At 37.6% G+C, this 18,087-nt stretch overlaps 1 protein-coding gene across 9 annotated transcripts in view; it reads left to right on the top strand.

Annotated features, from left to right (window-relative positions):
- VRK1 (vaccinia related kinase 1) overlaps window positions 1-17,785 on the top strand; it is a 66,346-nt gene extending 48,561 nt beyond the window's left edge. For 5 of the 9 annotated variants that reach the window (XM_026079383.1, XM_026079384.1, XM_026079385.1 and 2 more), the window contains 5 exons: window positions 4,449-5,994; window positions 9,336-9,399; window positions 10,086-10,116; window positions 11,448-11,544; window positions 13,961-17,785. In XM_026079383.1, coding sequence (XP_025935168.1) covers window positions 4,449-4,478 — 30 coding nt within the window. In that variant the 3' untranslated portion in view covers window positions 4,479-5,994; window positions 9,336-9,399; window positions 10,086-10,116; window positions 11,448-11,544; window positions 13,961-17,785. Of the gene's footprint in view, window positions 1-4,424; window positions 5,995-9,335; window positions 9,400-10,085; window positions 10,117-11,447; window positions 11,545-13,960 lie in introns of those variants that run through there. The other 4 variants (XM_026079390.1, XM_026079389.1, XM_026079391.1 and 1 more) reach the window with 2 other exon arrangements.
- Window positions 17,786-18,087: the final 302 nt, after the last annotated feature.

Genomic DNA, 18,087 nt, shown 5'->3' with positions numbered 1-18,087 from the left:
TCTATGTGGAGGCTAGTCTGAGAACATCTCTACCAGAAACCACTTGAGAACTCTGCACCACATAGTCCAACCCTCCATGTTCATTGACCTTTGTTTCTTCGAAGATAAACATATAGCAAAGTGTGTGTGTGAGGTTACACACACGCAGACACAGACACACACAATCACATGATGTGTGACATTTATATTATATATATAAATAAAAATAAATAAATATATATATATATAAGGAAGCCTTGCTCTACCTGAACAACATACTCAACTGCACATGCTTCTTTTGAAGGCAGAATGTGTTAGCTGTATTGTTTAATGAAGATGGTTTCTGTAAACCTAGTTTAAGAGCTTGTATATAGACTAGAATTGCTGGCACTCTTCAGCTGTTACTCAGAGACTGGCATGTACTCCTCAGTCTTTGTCAGGTGTAAATTCAGCATATACAAGTGATGCAGTTGCTAACCTGCAGCATGCCCGCTGCTAGGTATTTTTCACTTACTGTGACATTTGCTTGGAGTCTTAAAAACTGTATGTGGTTCTGTTTTTTAAATGTTGTAGCCTATGATGTAACCTCTAGTCACCTTTAACACCTGAATCTTATCTGACTTCATCTGCTCAGCAGCTATGTTTTCACACTCAGAATCTCTCACTGTCCACATTTTTCTCAAGTAGACAGTTAAGTGGGAACCTTGGGACTCTGGTCTCAGCTTGTTCTTACTAAAGGAACCTTTGTAATTCAATAGAAACTGTCATTTTTTTTGATTCAAATACAGTCTTATTTCTCTTACTTATAAGATTTGGGTGTGCTCTTAAAAGGATGCGTGCAGAATCAGAAAACAAGGTGAAAAGGGACATCAGGCGGTGGTCAGCTCCATTCACCAGCTGAAAGGCAGGATCATCTGTAGCCTTTATATAGAAACTTTTTCTTAAAAACCTCCATGATGGAGATTCTAAAACATCCTTGTGCCAGGCCTATCCTAATACTTGACTATGCTTACCACTAAAAAGTCTGAGGTGGAATATATATATATATTTTAATATCTAACTGAAATTTCCCATGTTACAGTTTTAAGCTTCTTATTAGTTGTCCTATCAGCTGTGGATGTGAAAATTGCTCTCATTCTGTGTAGCAACCTTTTGCACATTTGAAGAGTGCACCATCACACCTCTTCCTTTTTTGTGGGGGTGGGGATTGGGGAGAAGAGGTTCTTCAGATAAGCCAGTTAAATAATTTCAGCTTTTTTCATTGGAGAGCTAGAAGCCATGATCGTCACACTTGTTTTTTTATTTATTTCAGAACTTTCTTGAAGGATAGTGCCCAACTCTATACACAGTACTTCTGCTGGGTTTCTTTTGTAATGTTGCTTTGTGATACTGTTTACACAGAGGGGTTCAGATATCATAGTCAACTTGTCTGTAAGAATTTCTCTAGAGCCTGTGGGTCTCTTTGTGCCTCTGCTGAACTTTGTTCCAGTTTCAAAACAAGCTGTGCAGTGACACCACCTGTTTTATTTTTGTGTATATAATTCTTCCTCACTTTAATTGCTGTTTCAACCTAATTCAGTTTAATCCATTTTATAGAAGCTCTTTCCTTTGCTTGTAATAGCTTTGTTTGCACCCTCATTTGGTGCTGCCCACACAGGAATTTTCCTATTTTCAGAGAACAGTATTGACATTTCTTCCACTAGAAAAGTTTGTGGGGAGCGGGCAATATATGTTGTCAGGCTAACTAATTCTGAAAAAGCAGACGAGCTTTCTGGCACAGACCTTCTTCAGTTCTGAAATAGCAGCAAACTTTGAAGCTAAATATGGGTTGAGAGCAGTTGTTCTGAGTTTAACTTAATTATGTTAATCAGATAGTTTAAGACAATATTTCTGGTTTTGTTGAAATTATGAATAAAGGAGCATGGCAAGGATTTTTTTTTCCTTTTTGTTATGATCTACTTATTTGGGATCCACTTGGAGATTCACCATGATCATGGTTTGTATAGAAAAACCTTGAAAAGAGCTTATCAATGCAGTAAGGGTAAAGATGGACGCAGGGTGGATCTCCTCTCCTTTTTGGTGTTCCAGAGTGGGCAGTTAGAAATTGGTAAGCTCTTACTGACCTAGGTTTAAGTGAGGTTGAATTGCTTGTATTGTCCTTGACTACTACCCGTGAAATACTATGTTCCTCAATTATGAATGTGAACATTTGATAACATATTTCTTTCCTCTTTCTAAGCAAATATCAGTGATATTTTCCTAGCTAATGTCATAGTTTTCATATTGGGAGTCTTTCTGATAATGGAACATGAATTTGACCTGTCTTTTACAGCACTCCATTATACAGCTTACAATTAGATGAGAAGAAGAAACACAGCTCAGTCAAAACTGGTGAAGACTAATGAAAGGGGAAAAGATTAGGTTGTGGGGGGGGATTGTATGTTTGTTTTTAAAAGAAAACTTTGGTTCTTCTATGTTTCCTGTTGCAATACAAAAATTCCAGGGATAAATCTCAGGAGAGGAGAGGGGAAAAACAGTACAGAATATGCAATTAATGGCTAATCTGCCACTGAGATCACTCAATTTAAAAAAACTTTTGAGCTCAAAAGACATGTCTAATGCTAGGATTCACAGTTCTAGCAGCTGAAATACTTTGTGACTTTGAAAGGTATAAACTACTAATACTTGACGATAAGCCAGAATTTAGCTGGGAGAAGGAATGATTCACATAGTTAAGTTACTCCTTTAATTTTTGATACCTACTTGTATAGCTTTTAAATACCAGCACTTGTAAGAGTACAAAAATAGATTTGATTTTATATAGCAGTCATCGGGAGGTTTTTTTTTGGTTTGCCAGAGTGGATCTTTCACTGATAATGGTGCTCTACTCAGTAAGAGACCACGAGCAGAGGTGTCTTCTTTTGTTTGTTTGTTTGTTTGAAGTGGTTTATCAATCAAAGATGCATTGTCTAGCAAAATCTATTTTTAGTTTTATGTCGAATGCAGCAAACACTTTTGGACCAAAAAGAGTATTTTTTTTCATTCTGCATTTTCAAGTATGCAAAAATTCTTCAAAGTTAATTTTTGCATTTTGCATTTCACAACAACATTTTAAGAGCAAATTAAGTTACGTAAATTTAAACAAACGTGAAAGCAAGATTGCAATGATTCTACACTTTTCTTGGTGTGGTTTGGTTTAGGGTGGGCTTAAGACTCTCTTTTGTTTTATTTTGCACTGTCCTGTGCCTCCTTGCTTCCTTCTGAACTTACCCATTGAGCTTGAACGATTAGTGACTCATACAGCTCAAAGGCTGTTGCCTTATGCAACCAGCCTCTTTCTTAAAGACTGCCTTGAAACTCAATCTTACCTTTATTTCTTTGTCACTAATGCAGATTAAGAGTTGGCAGGAACTGTAGGGTTATATATAGTTTTACAAGCAAGAAGTTAAATTAGTCATAGTGACTTCAAGAAGGAAGTCAGAATTATTTTTTTAAAAAAAATACTATGACTAGGAGATGAAAAGCACTTCATTTAGTAACTGCTTTTCTGAAAACAGTAGTAATTTTTATTATATTTAACATTTTACTTTCTCACAAAGTGATCAAAAATGAATGTGATTCATGCAAATGAGCTGTTTGGTTTTTTTTTCCCCCCTCTCTCTTTCTTTTCCCTGCTAGTGGTCAGGGAAAAAAATTAGAATGCAAGGAGGTTTTTATTATTGCACTTGATTATAGTCTCTTTGAACAGCCTGCCTGCTGGCTGTGTTAAGAATCTTATTTAGATGGCAGTGTTTGTTACCTTTGTTAATAAAATATTGTCAAGTAATTAAATTTATAATTTAAGTAATTAAATTGTATAATTTAAATCTGAGAGTGAAGTTGCACTCTGACAGCTGAACTGATTTAATAGCTCACCACTGCCAAACAAAAATCTGTCTCTCTCTCCTACCTGTGTGCCCTCTACCACCTTTGGTATGAGCTCCAGTCAGAATGGTCTGAGACACGTCAACTCACTAAACCATCAAAATATTAGACCAAAAAAAAAAAACAACCTTTGCCAGAGTGGGCAGCTGAATCAGCTTAGCACAAGGTCCAAAGAGCACCAAAGGTGGCTCAATACTTGGAAGGATCACAGAAGTGAAATAGGGTGCATGGGAAGGAGGAGTTTAGGATGCAAAGAGGATCTGATCCTTCATCTTTTGGTGGAGGTGAGCTGTTAAGTTGGCTCAAATGTATGTAATGCTGTGGTTTGGGAAGCTGAATTGTATAATGTGTTTTTCAAGAGAATATTGATGCCCCAAACCTGTTCTGATTATTTTTTTTCTGTATTTTTTCCCCCATCATGTAAATCAGAGCTAAATGAATAATTTGATTTGACCTATCCATTTAAAATACTTGCAAATTATTTTCTTGTGGTAAATTTCTGGTATTTATTTTATGGAAAGTTTTGACTTTTTTTTGAATTGCAGAAGCAGTGGCTACCAAAACACGGAGGATGATGTCACCAAAAACCAAGAAAGGCACAGCAACCAGAAAGAAAGTCCAGAAGTAGATGAAACAAAATAAGTTGCTCTTCTGTTCACCTCTCTTTTTCTCAGTTACTGTAGCACTGGAATCTTTTTTCCCCTTTTAAATGATAAATCCTGTAAAAACATTAGACTGCTGTTTGTACCTGTTTTTTGAAAATAAATGTTTTATTAAACTATTTGCATAATTTATGTATACTTTAACACAAATGCAAAGTTTTGCCAACTTTGAAGTGAGGATGCATTTCTATTTTTTATTTACACAAATTCATGTCTTAAGGGCAAGCTTGAAAAAAGTGCTTTTGGCTGCTTTAAAACGTAGAAATAAAGCCTTATTATTTAGTTATTGCTGCTTTTTAAGGTGCCAGCAGTGTTGTATCTGATTTAGTTTAATTTTGAGTATAGTCTTATTGGAGGTCACTTAGATGAATGCTTAGACCATTGCACAGTCAGAGGTCTGAAATGATAGAGACATCTCTTAAATATTGCTCAAGTGTTTGAATTAAAACAAGAAAACACAACAGCAAAATCACGTTTCACATCCACTCTAGTTTGTTACAAAATGGAAGTGTATAAACAGTTTACAGCAACATTATGTGCTTTTTGTAGGACAGGTGAATTTTAGATCTTTTTTTGCATAGTATTTTGTTTGTATCACTTTTCCAATTATTTATAGTTTCTTGAGAGAGAAAGAGACCAGAATTTCTAATATAGGGCCCAGGGGGGAAAAAAAAAGCCCCTCCCCAGCCTCCCCTCAGGTTTTATTTTTCTGTTAGTGAAAATGCTAGAAAAGTTATAAAGATGAAGAATGATATCATAAGGTATCTAGTTCTAGTGAAAGCTTGACTCAGTTGTGCTTCTCATAGCAAATTAATGATTTCAGTTGTTAATAGTTGAGAAATGCGTATGCTTCCAAAATCTTTTTAAAAGCACTTTTTACTGGCTTATAAGTCTTCTCTTCAGAGTTTTAAGTCAAAATATGCAATGTTTAATTTTAGTGTGAAATATCCACTACTTTGCATTTTGATTCTGCAAAAATGCATGGAATTTGGGCATGAACATCATTCTTATCAGGGAGACTGCTTTATGATGTTTGGGAAACTAAAAGAAATCCATATGAGCCATGGAAAGTGTATTTGTGTGGATCTCCTGTGTTCTGCTTGCTTGATTGTGTAATGTCTGAGTAGCCACACACTGATATAAATATGTTTTAGCATAAAATGCTGAATGAATGCTGGGGTTAGGTTTTGAAAAGAAGAAAACTGGGGTTTTTTGAAATAAAGACTGGAAAAATATATCTAAAAGTTCTAGTGCCTTCTCTTTTCTGTTTTGATCACTGTAAGGTCTTCTCTTTTTGCCTAGGTGTGCACTAGCAAAGTGTGGTTAAAGACTAAGCATAACGTTATCTTCATTTCAGAAGTAAAAATTGGACTTCTGAAGGCCCTGTTACACTTAAATCTCTTCAAACCAAGCTTTCATTTTAATGATGGTAAGGATCAATTTGTTCAGAAAGTGTGATGCGCTATTCTAAAGAAATGTTCTCAAGAAAGCAAATTATATTCTATTGCCCTTATTGCATATTCACAGCCAAGACCATTCTTTTGTACTTTAGTTGTACTTTTGTATTTTAGTTGTTCATTTTTTTAGTAACTTATTTAGTGCTAAACTTGTTTTCTTTACCTTCCATGTTTTCAAGGAGGGTGCTTTTTTTGATATTACCAAAACTAAATGCCAGTAAACAAATTTCAGCATATTCGAAAAGTAATTTTTGTGTTGCAGATTTGGTAAACCCTCCTCTGCCCTCTGCCCACCCCCAAATGTCTTGGTTGAAGTTTTTACTGACAAGTGTTCTGAGAGCCAAAAGGATGCTTTTTTACTCTAGGTAAATGTTATTGCAAGTCTGTTCTCTGCTCACAAAACGCAGTCTGCAAAAATACGTTACTCACAGGCAAGAATCTCTCTGGCTCCCTGTGAACTGCCATGATGTTTAAAGTGTGCGCCAGGCAGGGCGAACCAAGTAGAAGGCTATGATAAGACCTGCTGTACTACTTTATGTGTAGCTGCATTTGTTTTGCAAAACAGTGATGGGGAAATATACCACTTTATAGGAGGAGAGTGTAGTAGATTTTGTTGACATCCCCRTTTGAAAGTAAAGCCCCTAACACAAAAGAAGCAAGCTGCCTTTAGACTGCATTTACTGCTCTTGATGACTCCAGTTGTGTGTAAATATTAGAAAACAGCAGGGTCCTGCATTCCAAGAATCACTTGAGCAGTGCCATGAAGACAAGTGTCCTTACTGGTATTGTAGTCATACTCCCAAGCTCTCCTGCTGTTTCTAATCTGTGCGCACAGCCGTGAAAAAACTGGACTGACATTTACAGGCACAGCAGGGAGACACTTGAGTAGGGAATGTTAAAGACTCCGCTACCTATGTTTCAAAGTGGCCACCATATATGATAAATCTTCACAGGAGAACTAGTCGGCACTTCAACTGATGGTGTAATGAGGATATTGATAATGAAGCACAGAATGCTTCTTTTAGTGCTTCAGCATTTAGCAGACAGATTGTTGTTTATATTTTTTCCCTAATCTCAAATATCTGGAGAGAGAATCAAATTCAGGATAGGTATAAGATATTTTTCAGATGATGCTGATTTTATAGTTTTTACAGTAATATTTCTGAATAAGTTCAGATCAAATAATAATACCTGGTGTCTTTTGCAGCTAGCATTAAGAAGGGGGTCAGTTGCTTTTCTGAGTAGTTTGACAGACTTTACTCACTGTTTTGTCCCAGTGAGCTGCCAGATTTGGGATGCCATAATACCAGTAATGCAATTAGGTTTTCTGCACGTTGTTTGGTTGACTTCTCAGTTAAGAGTTTCTTTCCCTTTGGGAATAAGACTAGACAGACTGTCATTTGCTATTACTAATTCTGCTTAGCATTATCACTGGAGCTTTTTTGTAATTAGCTATCTTAGTTGGCTCTTAAATTTTAATAGCCAATTGAAGCTACATTTTAGCCAAGTTCCATATCTAAATTGTGTTCAGTCCATTAACAAAGTTGGTTAAAAGGCTATTAAAACAAAAGCCAATATATGGTGGTTAGCACTTACATGTTTGCAGCAGTAGCAGTCCCAGCCTTCAATGAATATTCTCAAGAAATCATACTTCCTTCTGGCAAAGGAAGTGCACAAGGAATGACCAAACTTAGTTTTGGGAAAAAAAGGCTGATTATGCTGAATACTTGAAGGAAAAATAAATTGAAGTGTGTCTTTTCGGGAAGAAGGTGGGAGGGATGGGGGAGAGATACAGGAGGGGGCAATTAATGGTTCTGCTCAGATTTGACAGGTTCTGGAAAAGCCAAATAAGTGAAGTGATGTTTTTCTCCATTTCAACTGATCAAAATTATTAGCACAACCATCTGAAGCACCTTCTGGTGGAATTGTCATCTTGCTGAGTTTAGTTTGTAAAACATCCTGCCAGACATTAAAAAAACTGTAAGCATGCCAGCACATAGGCTCAGAGCACCGCTTCCCTAATTGATAGACCCTATAATTTTCTTTTTTTCTTAAGACCATTGCTGGTTATCTCAGCCTCTTGAGTAATTTAACATAGCATCAGTCTGAATTTTTTATTCCTGGTAGCACTAGTTTAAATTAGATTTTCCTCCTCTCTTCTTTCTTAAGGTGTAGACAGGAGATTAACAGCTTTTGGATCACCCTGTGACAAATAATGGCTTTCTTAGACTCTTCTGCTTATAAAAGAAGATATCTTTACTGTTCTGAAGACATCGGATATTAATGCCATTACAGTTTTAATACAGAGTCTACTAGTTGCTGACGTGTTGTTTCAGAGATGGTTTGCAATGCCCTGTGTGGATGATGATAGATAAGTACTAGTAGCTTCATCATAGCAGGTGTCAACTAAGTCCCAGTTTATTTCTGTGTAACCAGTTTAGCTGATCCATTTTCAAGGAGGTGTAGTCGAATTTCTAAATTAGAGTTTCCACAGTACAACAATTCTGCTAAACAGGCATAGAGCCGTGCTGTCTGAACATGAATCAGACCCTGTTGTTTGTAGCTGAACTAGAACATCAAAACCGACACGAAAAACTCTGTGGCAATAAGTCCTGATTTCCTCACCTGCCATGCTCTTTGGGGGGTCGTGGGCTTTTGCACTGATGCAATACTCAGAGGAAGGAGGAGTCTGTTTTATGTGGCCGAGGATTTCCTTGTTGTGGGTGTCATTTTCCATAGGCAAGTAGAAAGCAGGTGTGGTTGGATCAGCAGTTATTCTTTAGCAATTCCTAGAGTCTTAGTCAGGATCTTATGCATATGCAACTATATGTTAACTCACAAGCTTTTTAGTTTTCTTCCCTAGTACTTTCTAGATTGAGCAGCTGAGGATCGAGAAAGGTGGTTCCATGAATCAACAACTTTTGCTTAATTTTAGGCCATTTTTAATTTTTTTAGATGATGTGTCTATAGCAATAGGTTTTTGTTTTCTACTTTTTTCCAGAAGGGATACATAGTAAAGGGAATATATTGTTTCTGTAAACTGAGTTTTGCCTGGATGCAGAGTAAGCCAGACATCTCTGAAAAATGCAAGGACTTTAACAGGATGCCACGTACCAGTCTTCTCTACACTGATGTGCTGTGCTTTCAAGGGTGAAGTCTCCAGCAGTGTTGCAATTGTACTTCATTCTTGCCATCCGTGTATTACCTCACCCCATCCCAAACCTGTTTCCTTTCAGACTAGAGCATCTCCTGCCTGTGCAGGCTTCCATGTCAGATTTTAAAAATGTTTTTTTAATTCTTGTCTTGCATTTAGGTCTACTGAAAATGCATGCAGATAGCTGAAGTACTTTTGAGTGGACCTCAAGTTCCACAAATGCGTAAGTTACTGACAAGTGAAAGAGCACCCCGGCAGCTTTTCCTTAATCATCGTGAATGCCGCAACAAACCAACATGATGGTTTTGCATTTTCTCATGGGTGCCCCCAAGGGTAAGATAGTTATGGGAGAAAGACTGCCTCCCATAATTCTGCCCTCTGTTTTGGAAAGGTCAGCTGTTCCAACTCCGCAGACTTTAGCTGCTGTGATGGGCTCTTCATAAATAATGATAGAAAGAAAAGTGGTTGAAATGCAGTGAGACAACCACAAAGCACTGTAGAAGTGAAAAGAAAATACACATTTGGACTTTTCCTGAACTAATTCCTTTTGCCAAGACAAGACAGAAGCTGGCACAGTGGTAACCTGCATCTGCAGCTTCTGAGAGAAGAAAAATCCCTCCTTGGCAAACTGAGCAAAAAACCTAGAAAATTAAGGATTAATATGTTCATTTATACAGAACCAGTGTGAACACAGTAACATGAAACACAACCAAGGAGGATGCATTTAGAAGACAAAAGAGCCCTGGAAGGGAATGTACTTAGCTTTGTTCAGAATGCAAACTGTAACATGCAGTTCTGGGAATTGGTGAATTGCACAGCAGAATATTAAAAGAAATTACTTCATACCGCAAGAAATACATGATCTATGCCTTGAAAACCTAAAGGTACTTTCCTTTTCTTTTCTGCCAGGAGTGGAGTGAAACACTGGATCTACTTGAAAGTAAGTAACCCTCCGGCTAATTTTATCTGCTGCTAAACCTGAACAAAAATAGTTTTACTAATAAACTGAATTCCTTTCAGCAAATAGATCTATCTATAAAAAGTAAAAGTGCCTTTTTTCTTGCTTTCTTACTCATCTGCCATTATGGGACTGTTTCCTTTGGAACTGTAAGGGTGGGTCTACACTAGCAGATGTGGAGTCCCTCACTCGCTTCTAATAATGCTTGGTAGTAGCTGTAGTGGAAGTTACAGTGTAAACAGTACCATATTTAGAAGACAATATGATGATAAAAATACCTGGACATAGTCTAACAAACACTTCCTTCTGTTAGTGACAGCTGATCATCCATAATTTATAAATTTTGTTTTTTTATTGGTGTTGTCAAACCTGGAAGGAGGTTGAATTTAAAGCTCATCTCTTATCCAGACCAGGTGAACCTTGATATTTCAGTTTACAGACGGGCAACTTTTTTTGCCTCTGTTATCTTCATACATTAGCTGGTTGCATGTGTGGCAGTGAGTTATCTCACTGCTTGTTTCCCTTCCTCGAGCCAAAATCCTCCTAAAAACAATTTTGAAACTTGTCATTCATTTCTGGCATAACTACAGCACATTGTTTTCTCTGAATCTGAAAGATCTGCATTTAACATGGAAGTAGGTACTGAAAACAAAAGGGAGGAAAATTTATATGTATTTTGTAAGGAAGGGTAAGAAACATTGGGTTATTAGTGTTTCTTCAAGATGATATGACTTCCTTGTAAAATTATTCAATAGCAGAGTAGACAAAATGTTTGATGAAACATTTGAATGCTCTTTTATCCCTTCACTAGAGGGGAATTTCTCACTTTAACATGAGTGGGTGTTTGGGGGCATATCTGACCGGAATACTTTTTATCAGTGTGGAAACTGCTTTGTTTTGGGGGTGAATCTGAGTTGTTTGCAAGGAAAGCCTGACTTTTTTGATTTGCCCAAAATATCATTTGAAGCCCATAAGAGCTTCATTTATCCAGTATCTTTGAAAATCAAGTTTATGCTCCTCCAAAAATGTATTCCTTGTCTTCAAGAAAGGTATTGTTACTTGTGGACTGTTTAGCATACTTCTGAATTATCCTTTAGGAGAGGTGATAGAAGCAAAATTGCGAGTGAGGCTCTAACAGGACATGAGTAATTCATAAGTGAAATTGCACACTGCAACCAGATAACTGTTAAGTTCACCCACAGAACTTAATCTGAACTTGCCATTCCTTGATTAACTAAGGATACTATAATTGAGGTAATGAGGAACCACAAATGTATTGAAATGCGTTTGTGTTTTTGCTCTGCTCTTCACAGGTTTTGCATGTTGGCTTAGTTTTAAGCTCTTTCAAGAGGTTGTTGTCTTCTAACCCATCTGCATAGCACCTGGCACATGAGGATGTGAGTGCTTGTGGTAAGATGAATTTTCTTAATTATTTTACTTACTTCATGTCAATATGCTCTTTCTTCTGCCTTCCAAGGGAATTTTTAGTTTAGTCCAACAAGTCGTTTAGCCTTATTAGACTATTTTTTTAGCCTTGTTAGGTTAATTATTAGCTTTATGGAAATTTACATTGGCCTGAACAGCGTTGAAAATGTGGAGAGCCAGAGCAGACCAGAGGCATTGGCAGGAACTGGAGCAGATCAGGGCACAATAGGGCAGGGCAGTGTTCAGAGCTCTGGCAGCAGTAGTGAGGGGCCTGGACTGGGAGTAGGGTGACCTGCTAGATCACTGAGAGTGAGCTGGGTTCCACAGCCTGGCAGGGACTGTTATATCACAAGGAGCCTTCCAGGGGACAGGAACAGCAGAGAAGAGTTTGTTCTGCACTGTCCCCTAACTTCTGTCCATATATTCCCCTCTTCCACCCCAACACCTCCCAAGACCATCTCTTTGTAGGACCTACCGAAGCTGCTTTCCCCCTTCCATCCATTTTCCCTCTGCTCCTCTCCCACAACCACATCTGAAGACTCATCACATAAGCCTACAGTTCAGTCTGTTCTTACAACATCGTAGTCTTGCCTTCCACAATCCTATTAGTTGTTCTAAAAGACGATCAAACTGGGAATGAAAGTATTGTACAGAAGTGATTTCTTCTGGAAAACCATTTTATCCAGATGCAAATTGCCATATTAATGTCTGATGTTCAACCACCAGAGTATTCCTTCACTTACTAGGCATGATGGTTTTCTGTGTTGATATATTGTCTTGATTATGTTTCTCAGGAGTGTTTTAGTTTCTCAATGTTGTAATGGTCCCCAAGGGAGAGACAGCATAGATTATAAGCCCCTAATTATCTCATGAGTTCTCAAGTTTCTAGATTGGAAGACAGACAAATATTTCGGTATAACATCTCACATTCCACTGGGAGCCTGTTTACTGTGGAAACCCGCTTGAACGCATGGATAGTCCACTTAGGTCAGCAGTTAGTCTGAAGAAACAGCAAGCAATGGAGAGTATCCAACATCTTAAAATTGCAAGTTTTCTTCCTTACTTATAAGACTTCTTCAGAGGAGTGCCAGGGGACTTTATGTGCTCAAAATGCCCAACAGTTGATCAGTCTAGTAGAAAAACAAGCAAACAGGGATCCTTTTGTGTCAAAGGGACTTCAATCATTTTTTGTGTCTGAGGAATGATTGATTACCTGTTCATAAAATAGAGCTTTAACTGAGAAATGACATTTATTAAATAAGTTGTTCATACAAAAAAAAATTGAATCTCTGCTAAGATATTTCTGTTCTTTTGTTGCCTTTGTTACAACCTGAAGAAAATATCTTTGTCTGCACTGGTGAATTTCAAACTCTGCCCTAGTAGGTGCATTCCAGTTATGGGCAAGAACACACCTGTTGTTGTAGCACAGGCAGTGACATTTTTCTAGTATGTGATCTATTTGCAAGTTATTTAAGCCATCAGCCCACAAAGACTATCAGAACTGCTTGCCTACATACCTTATAGCAGAATTTATGGGCACTGCCAAGGACTCATGTTTGTACCAACCACGTCGCAGATGTGGCCTGTTTTCCCCAGTTCCTGGTGACATCTTGATGTCTGAATAAGACATTCATCAAAAGAAAGTTTAGGGAATGTCTGGTGGATAGATGGGAAAGGGGGATGCCAGGAGATCTGCTTCAAAGATACTTGGCTCCAAGAAGTCACAACCCCCAACAATTCTATGTAGGCTTGTTCATCATCATCTCTGATAATAGTCTTGTCCCTAGTGAGTTTGGCCTATTTGACAAGAAGAAAGTAAAGAAATGTAAAAGTTTTTTATCATCTTCCCTTTTGCAACTGGACTGAAACTGCTGTCACCAGCACTTTCATAAGATGCATTAGAAAGTTTTTCATTCCTGTCATAAGTTCTTCCAGGTTTTATTACAGAGCATGACTTCCTTGCCTCATAGGTCTCTGGAGGAATCGGTGAAACCTATGTGTTCACTGCTGAATTTTCTGCATTAGGTTTCAGTGGTAGGTTAGTCTTGATAATTAATGAAGCACTATCAGATATAGGAAGGTAGACTTTTCTAAACTTTCCAACAGGAAGGTTAACAAGAAATGCTGAACTTCTGAATGGAGCCCTTCCTTTCCAAAGGCCCTTTTTTTCATGTCTTTCTAGAGTATCAGCCCAGTCTGAGCACCAAAACAAGGTGGGGGAATAAAAGTTCAGCATCTCTTTCATCTTTCAGATGCTGCAGAAAATCAGGCGAAACCATTGCTGCTTCTTTCTGTTTTCAGAACAAGGTTTCTGAGAGCAGTCAAGTTCAGCAATTACTGTTTTGGAAACTTAAACAGCTCACTAAAACATATTCATCTTTTTATTTCCTCCTCATCACAGTATTTGATTGCCATTTGATGGTTAGAGGACATCACAGTCAGAAACGCTTTGCCTCTCACTGTTGTATCCTTTGCAAAGAAGAAGCTGAATTCAAGATCTGCCCCAGAATTCATGCCTACTTTCTACTTCCTTTTGAGAGGTTGAGGGGTTTTAAGAGATGTTGTTCATAGCTGAACTGAGGGCATACAACGTAAGTGATACCAAATGGAATTGAACTATTTCTGAAATGTGTAAGAGTACCTCTGATGGGAAGCACAGCTCTTTTTTTAAGAATTAGGGCATGCTAGTCTGCTACAGTTCTTTGCTGTGGCAAAAATGGACAAGACAATGGATTAAATACGTAAAACTTCTATTTGGTTTTGCTTCATGTTACTGATGGACCATTTTGGCATGAAGATATACCACAGAGGAATTTATTTTTATGTTTACTATTTCTAACAGTAGGCCTATTTTACCAGAGTTAAGATTCAGCCCATTCTCCATCTGACTTTTGTATCCTTATCAACAATCCTGACATTTTATTGATGAGATATAAATATGAAAAGGGAGACTGTACAAGCTCAAACTCAGAAAAAGAACTTGTTATTAAAGCTTTTTTTCCCCCTTAAGCTGTTCTGTCCTCTCTACCCTACAAAACATAAGCAAGTACTAGAAGAGAAGAATTAAAGAACAGCAAACCAAATGATGTAAGGAGACACACTATTTTTCACCTGTCCTTTTTAGAAGGGTAATTGAAAGAGACAGAAGTCAACTAAATTTAGTACACTAAAACAATGTACAGCACTGTGAGTTCCCAAACCTAATGGATCAAATATAGTTCTTTAAATCCTTCCCATTGCAAATTCAAGGAGAGAGAATAAAAAGAGGCTTTATTTTCGGAGTTCTTATTCGGTTAACTGTAGAATAAATTCCAAAGATAAAAAGATGTCTTTAGTGCTGTACAAGAGTGTGGATTCTGACTGGAATTTTTTTTTGTTCTGGGAAAAGTTTTCATCAGCCAAATCTCTTTCCTTCCTTGTTCAGCCATTTAAAACCTACGTTCAGACCTGTCAAGTCTTATACTCAGAGAGTGAGACTCATTCAGTTGATACCTGTCTCACACATTTCTACAGATAGGCCTGGACATCAGTCAGACAGTAGATTCACATTACAACTAAGCCAGCTGAGTGGGTACATGGGGTCAGTAGCACAGTCCCACTTCCTTTCACTGCTTCCTCATTACGTGTCCCTGCCCCCTTCACTGTGCCAGCACTGCTGCTCATTCAACCCAGTTAGGTAGCTAAACCAGCAGAAGGTACAACTTTTTTTTAAGTTTGGGGKTTTTTTTTTGTTTTTGGAATGAAATTTTAAAACAACACTTCATCTGAAAAATAAATCTTTTTTCCCTGACCATATTACTTTAATATCATATGTTACTGGGCTGGCTGGAAGTCATTCAAAGGAGTTGTTGGGTAGCTCTGAATACCTGAACCATCTTAAGAATACTACACTCCTTTCTCAGAAATTCTCTTCTGCATTCAAACACTATAAAATTTGCCTAGTGTCTGATCAAGCTGCATCATATGGCTCATTGATATTTTTCTTTTGAGAAATATACATAATAAGTAGCCTGTGAAAGTCAATTATGGAAAGCAAACTTTTGCAGGCCAAAAGGAGAAATGAAAAACCTACAATTATCTCCCTCTTCCAGCATTGCTTCTAGCAGTGGAGCCTCAAGCATCATTGGATACTGTTACTCTCAGCCTGGCACTTGCACTACACTTTGCCACTCTTTGTGTCACCAATTAGGCAGGTCACAGTGTTAATTCTAGAATGTCCATTTCAAGCTATTAACTTTGTAATCAGAAGAAGTGTTGGGTTGGAATGTGATGAACTGATTTAGAATAATTTCCAGGCCTGGCAAGATTCATGTGACTCCAAGAGACATGCAGTGGATGCTGATTATTTCAGCTGGACAAGCTGGAATCAGTTTGCTCCTAGGCCACCCTTTATGGGTTCTTGCATGAATGTAGCTTTTTAATAATACAATAGGTGTGTTTGACAGTTCATGAAATGGATTACCAAAAAGTCTATGAGGCAGCTGTGGCATTATCTTTCATTGTAACATTGAAAGGAAACAGAATACACATCCTTTTATGCAGAACCAGTGGTCCCCAGGAAAGTCTCTTTGTGTTGGAAGGATAATGACAGCCTTCAAAATTTTAGGCCTTTACCTGAAATTTGCATGTCTGAAGCTTTGTGTGTAATAATTATTAAGGGAAGACATTCTTCCCACAAGTATATTACCTGTTTGAGAGAAAGAGAAAACTGCAAAGAATGTGGAGGGTAAAATCAGTCTTGATGTTGTAAATATAGTATTAAATAGGGACTCTAAAGATTCCTGTGGATTGCTTGATAAAGTAGAAAGAAACAATAGAGAATTTTCTACATGCTGGCTTTGCAGAAACATGTTCTATATTTGATTGTTGTATTGAGTACAACAACATAATGTACAAAACATTTGGGAACCAATAATGATTTTTTATGTTTTTCATCCAAAGACCTCAAACTATTTGACACACATTGAGCCTCTCAGGATCAGTAGGAGGAGCTCATATCTCATAGCTAGGTACCAGCTTCCTTTTGAAGACAAGGAAGCAGGGGACCAGAAACACTGTTCGGCTTGCTCAGCATCCCATGTGAAGTCAGATGCTAAACTGCATATAAAATTCCCAGCCACTACATGTCACTTCTTCTCCTGGTTCTTCATGCAAGTCCTGAAAAGCATTTGTTCTTGATTCACTGTCTAGCCAAATTGTTGTATTAATCTTCCATGGAGGCCTTGTGGAGGAAAACAGCCTAGGTTTACTCAAATGTGAGGAGCTCTCTGTAGTGGAAGTTGTCCAGCTTCTAGTTCTTCTTTGAAGTCTTTCATTGGCCACAAATGAAGGGTAGCATGAGTATGTCCTGGATCATGTCTCTTGGTGAGTTGCATGCAAATACCTGTGATTGCACTGAACTCATTATTTGGTGTCTGCTGGGCTGGAAATTACATTAATCATCTTAAGATGGCAAATGTATATGCTGCACAAACCAAGCATTCACACAGCTGCCAATTTACCAAAGTCTTTTAATAGTTAAAATGTAATTACTTGGGAGGACAGGAGATGGCTGACTGACTAGGTTGTGTTGTCACCTTAATCATAATTCTAGAACTCTGCTGGTGATATGCAGGCAAGAATTCAGCACATTTCTATCTCTTTATCTGAGGGAAACTTCCTGATGCTTACAGCAGGATGCTGGGAATAAGGATGCTGCTAGGTTCAGTTTTTGTCTCTTGTCACTGAGACTGGATTAGTATTGCAACCTTCTTTTTTACCACTCTTTAAGAGATGGGGAAAACTCACAGCCTGCTTCTGTGAGGTTCTGTGCACTTTACAGATGAAAAATCCTATGCAAAAACAAATTATGATTGCTGAATTCTTTGTAATAATTAGTGTGATCTTTCTCATTATATTCCTGAAACATTCCACCTTGTACGAGCAGGGAAAGTGAGCAGGTATATATTTTCTTTGCATTTTGAGAATCTAATCTTTTCAAAATTGTAGCTATTTTTTATAGAAAGCTGCTAGCACACCACTAGTAAAAAAATGACTATAGTTACCTTTTAAAATAATTATTTACCTTTTGTCTATTTTCCAGTAATACTGTGGTTGCAATCAATTCATCTGTTTGTGGGATGAATTCAATATATATATATTCATAGTGGATATTTTGTCAAAATGAGAAAATAACAATGCTCAGTGTAATGTATAAAAGCAATAAAGTCTTCAGTTGTTTATATGAGTTTGGTTTAAATGGAAGGAGTTTTGTAATGATAATAAAAATAGTAGTGCTTCACTTTCCATGGGAAAAGAGGGAAAACAAAACTGGTGTCTACATCTTCTGCAATTTCAAGGGGGAAATTAGATTGTCAGCAAATAGTTTGAAATAGATGCTAAGGTATTGTTAGGAGTGCAAACTACAGTGTCCAGCATTCCTAGATCCATCAGTGTTGAATGTGGCCTCTCTGAGCAGACATCCCCTACTCTTTCATATCAAGTGTAACTAGCTCATTACAGAAACATGTTCTATCTTTGTCTTCCCAC

The sequence above is a fragment of the Apteryx rowi genome, unplaced genomic scaffold, assembly GCF_003343035.1.
Source record: "Apteryx rowi isolate R43461 unplaced genomic scaffold, aptRow1 scaffold_5, whole genome shotgun sequence".
Lineage (NCBI taxonomy): Eukaryota > Metazoa > Chordata > Aves > Apterygiformes > Apterygidae > Apteryx > Apteryx rowi.
This window is presented reverse-complemented; position numbering and strand designations above follow the sequence as displayed.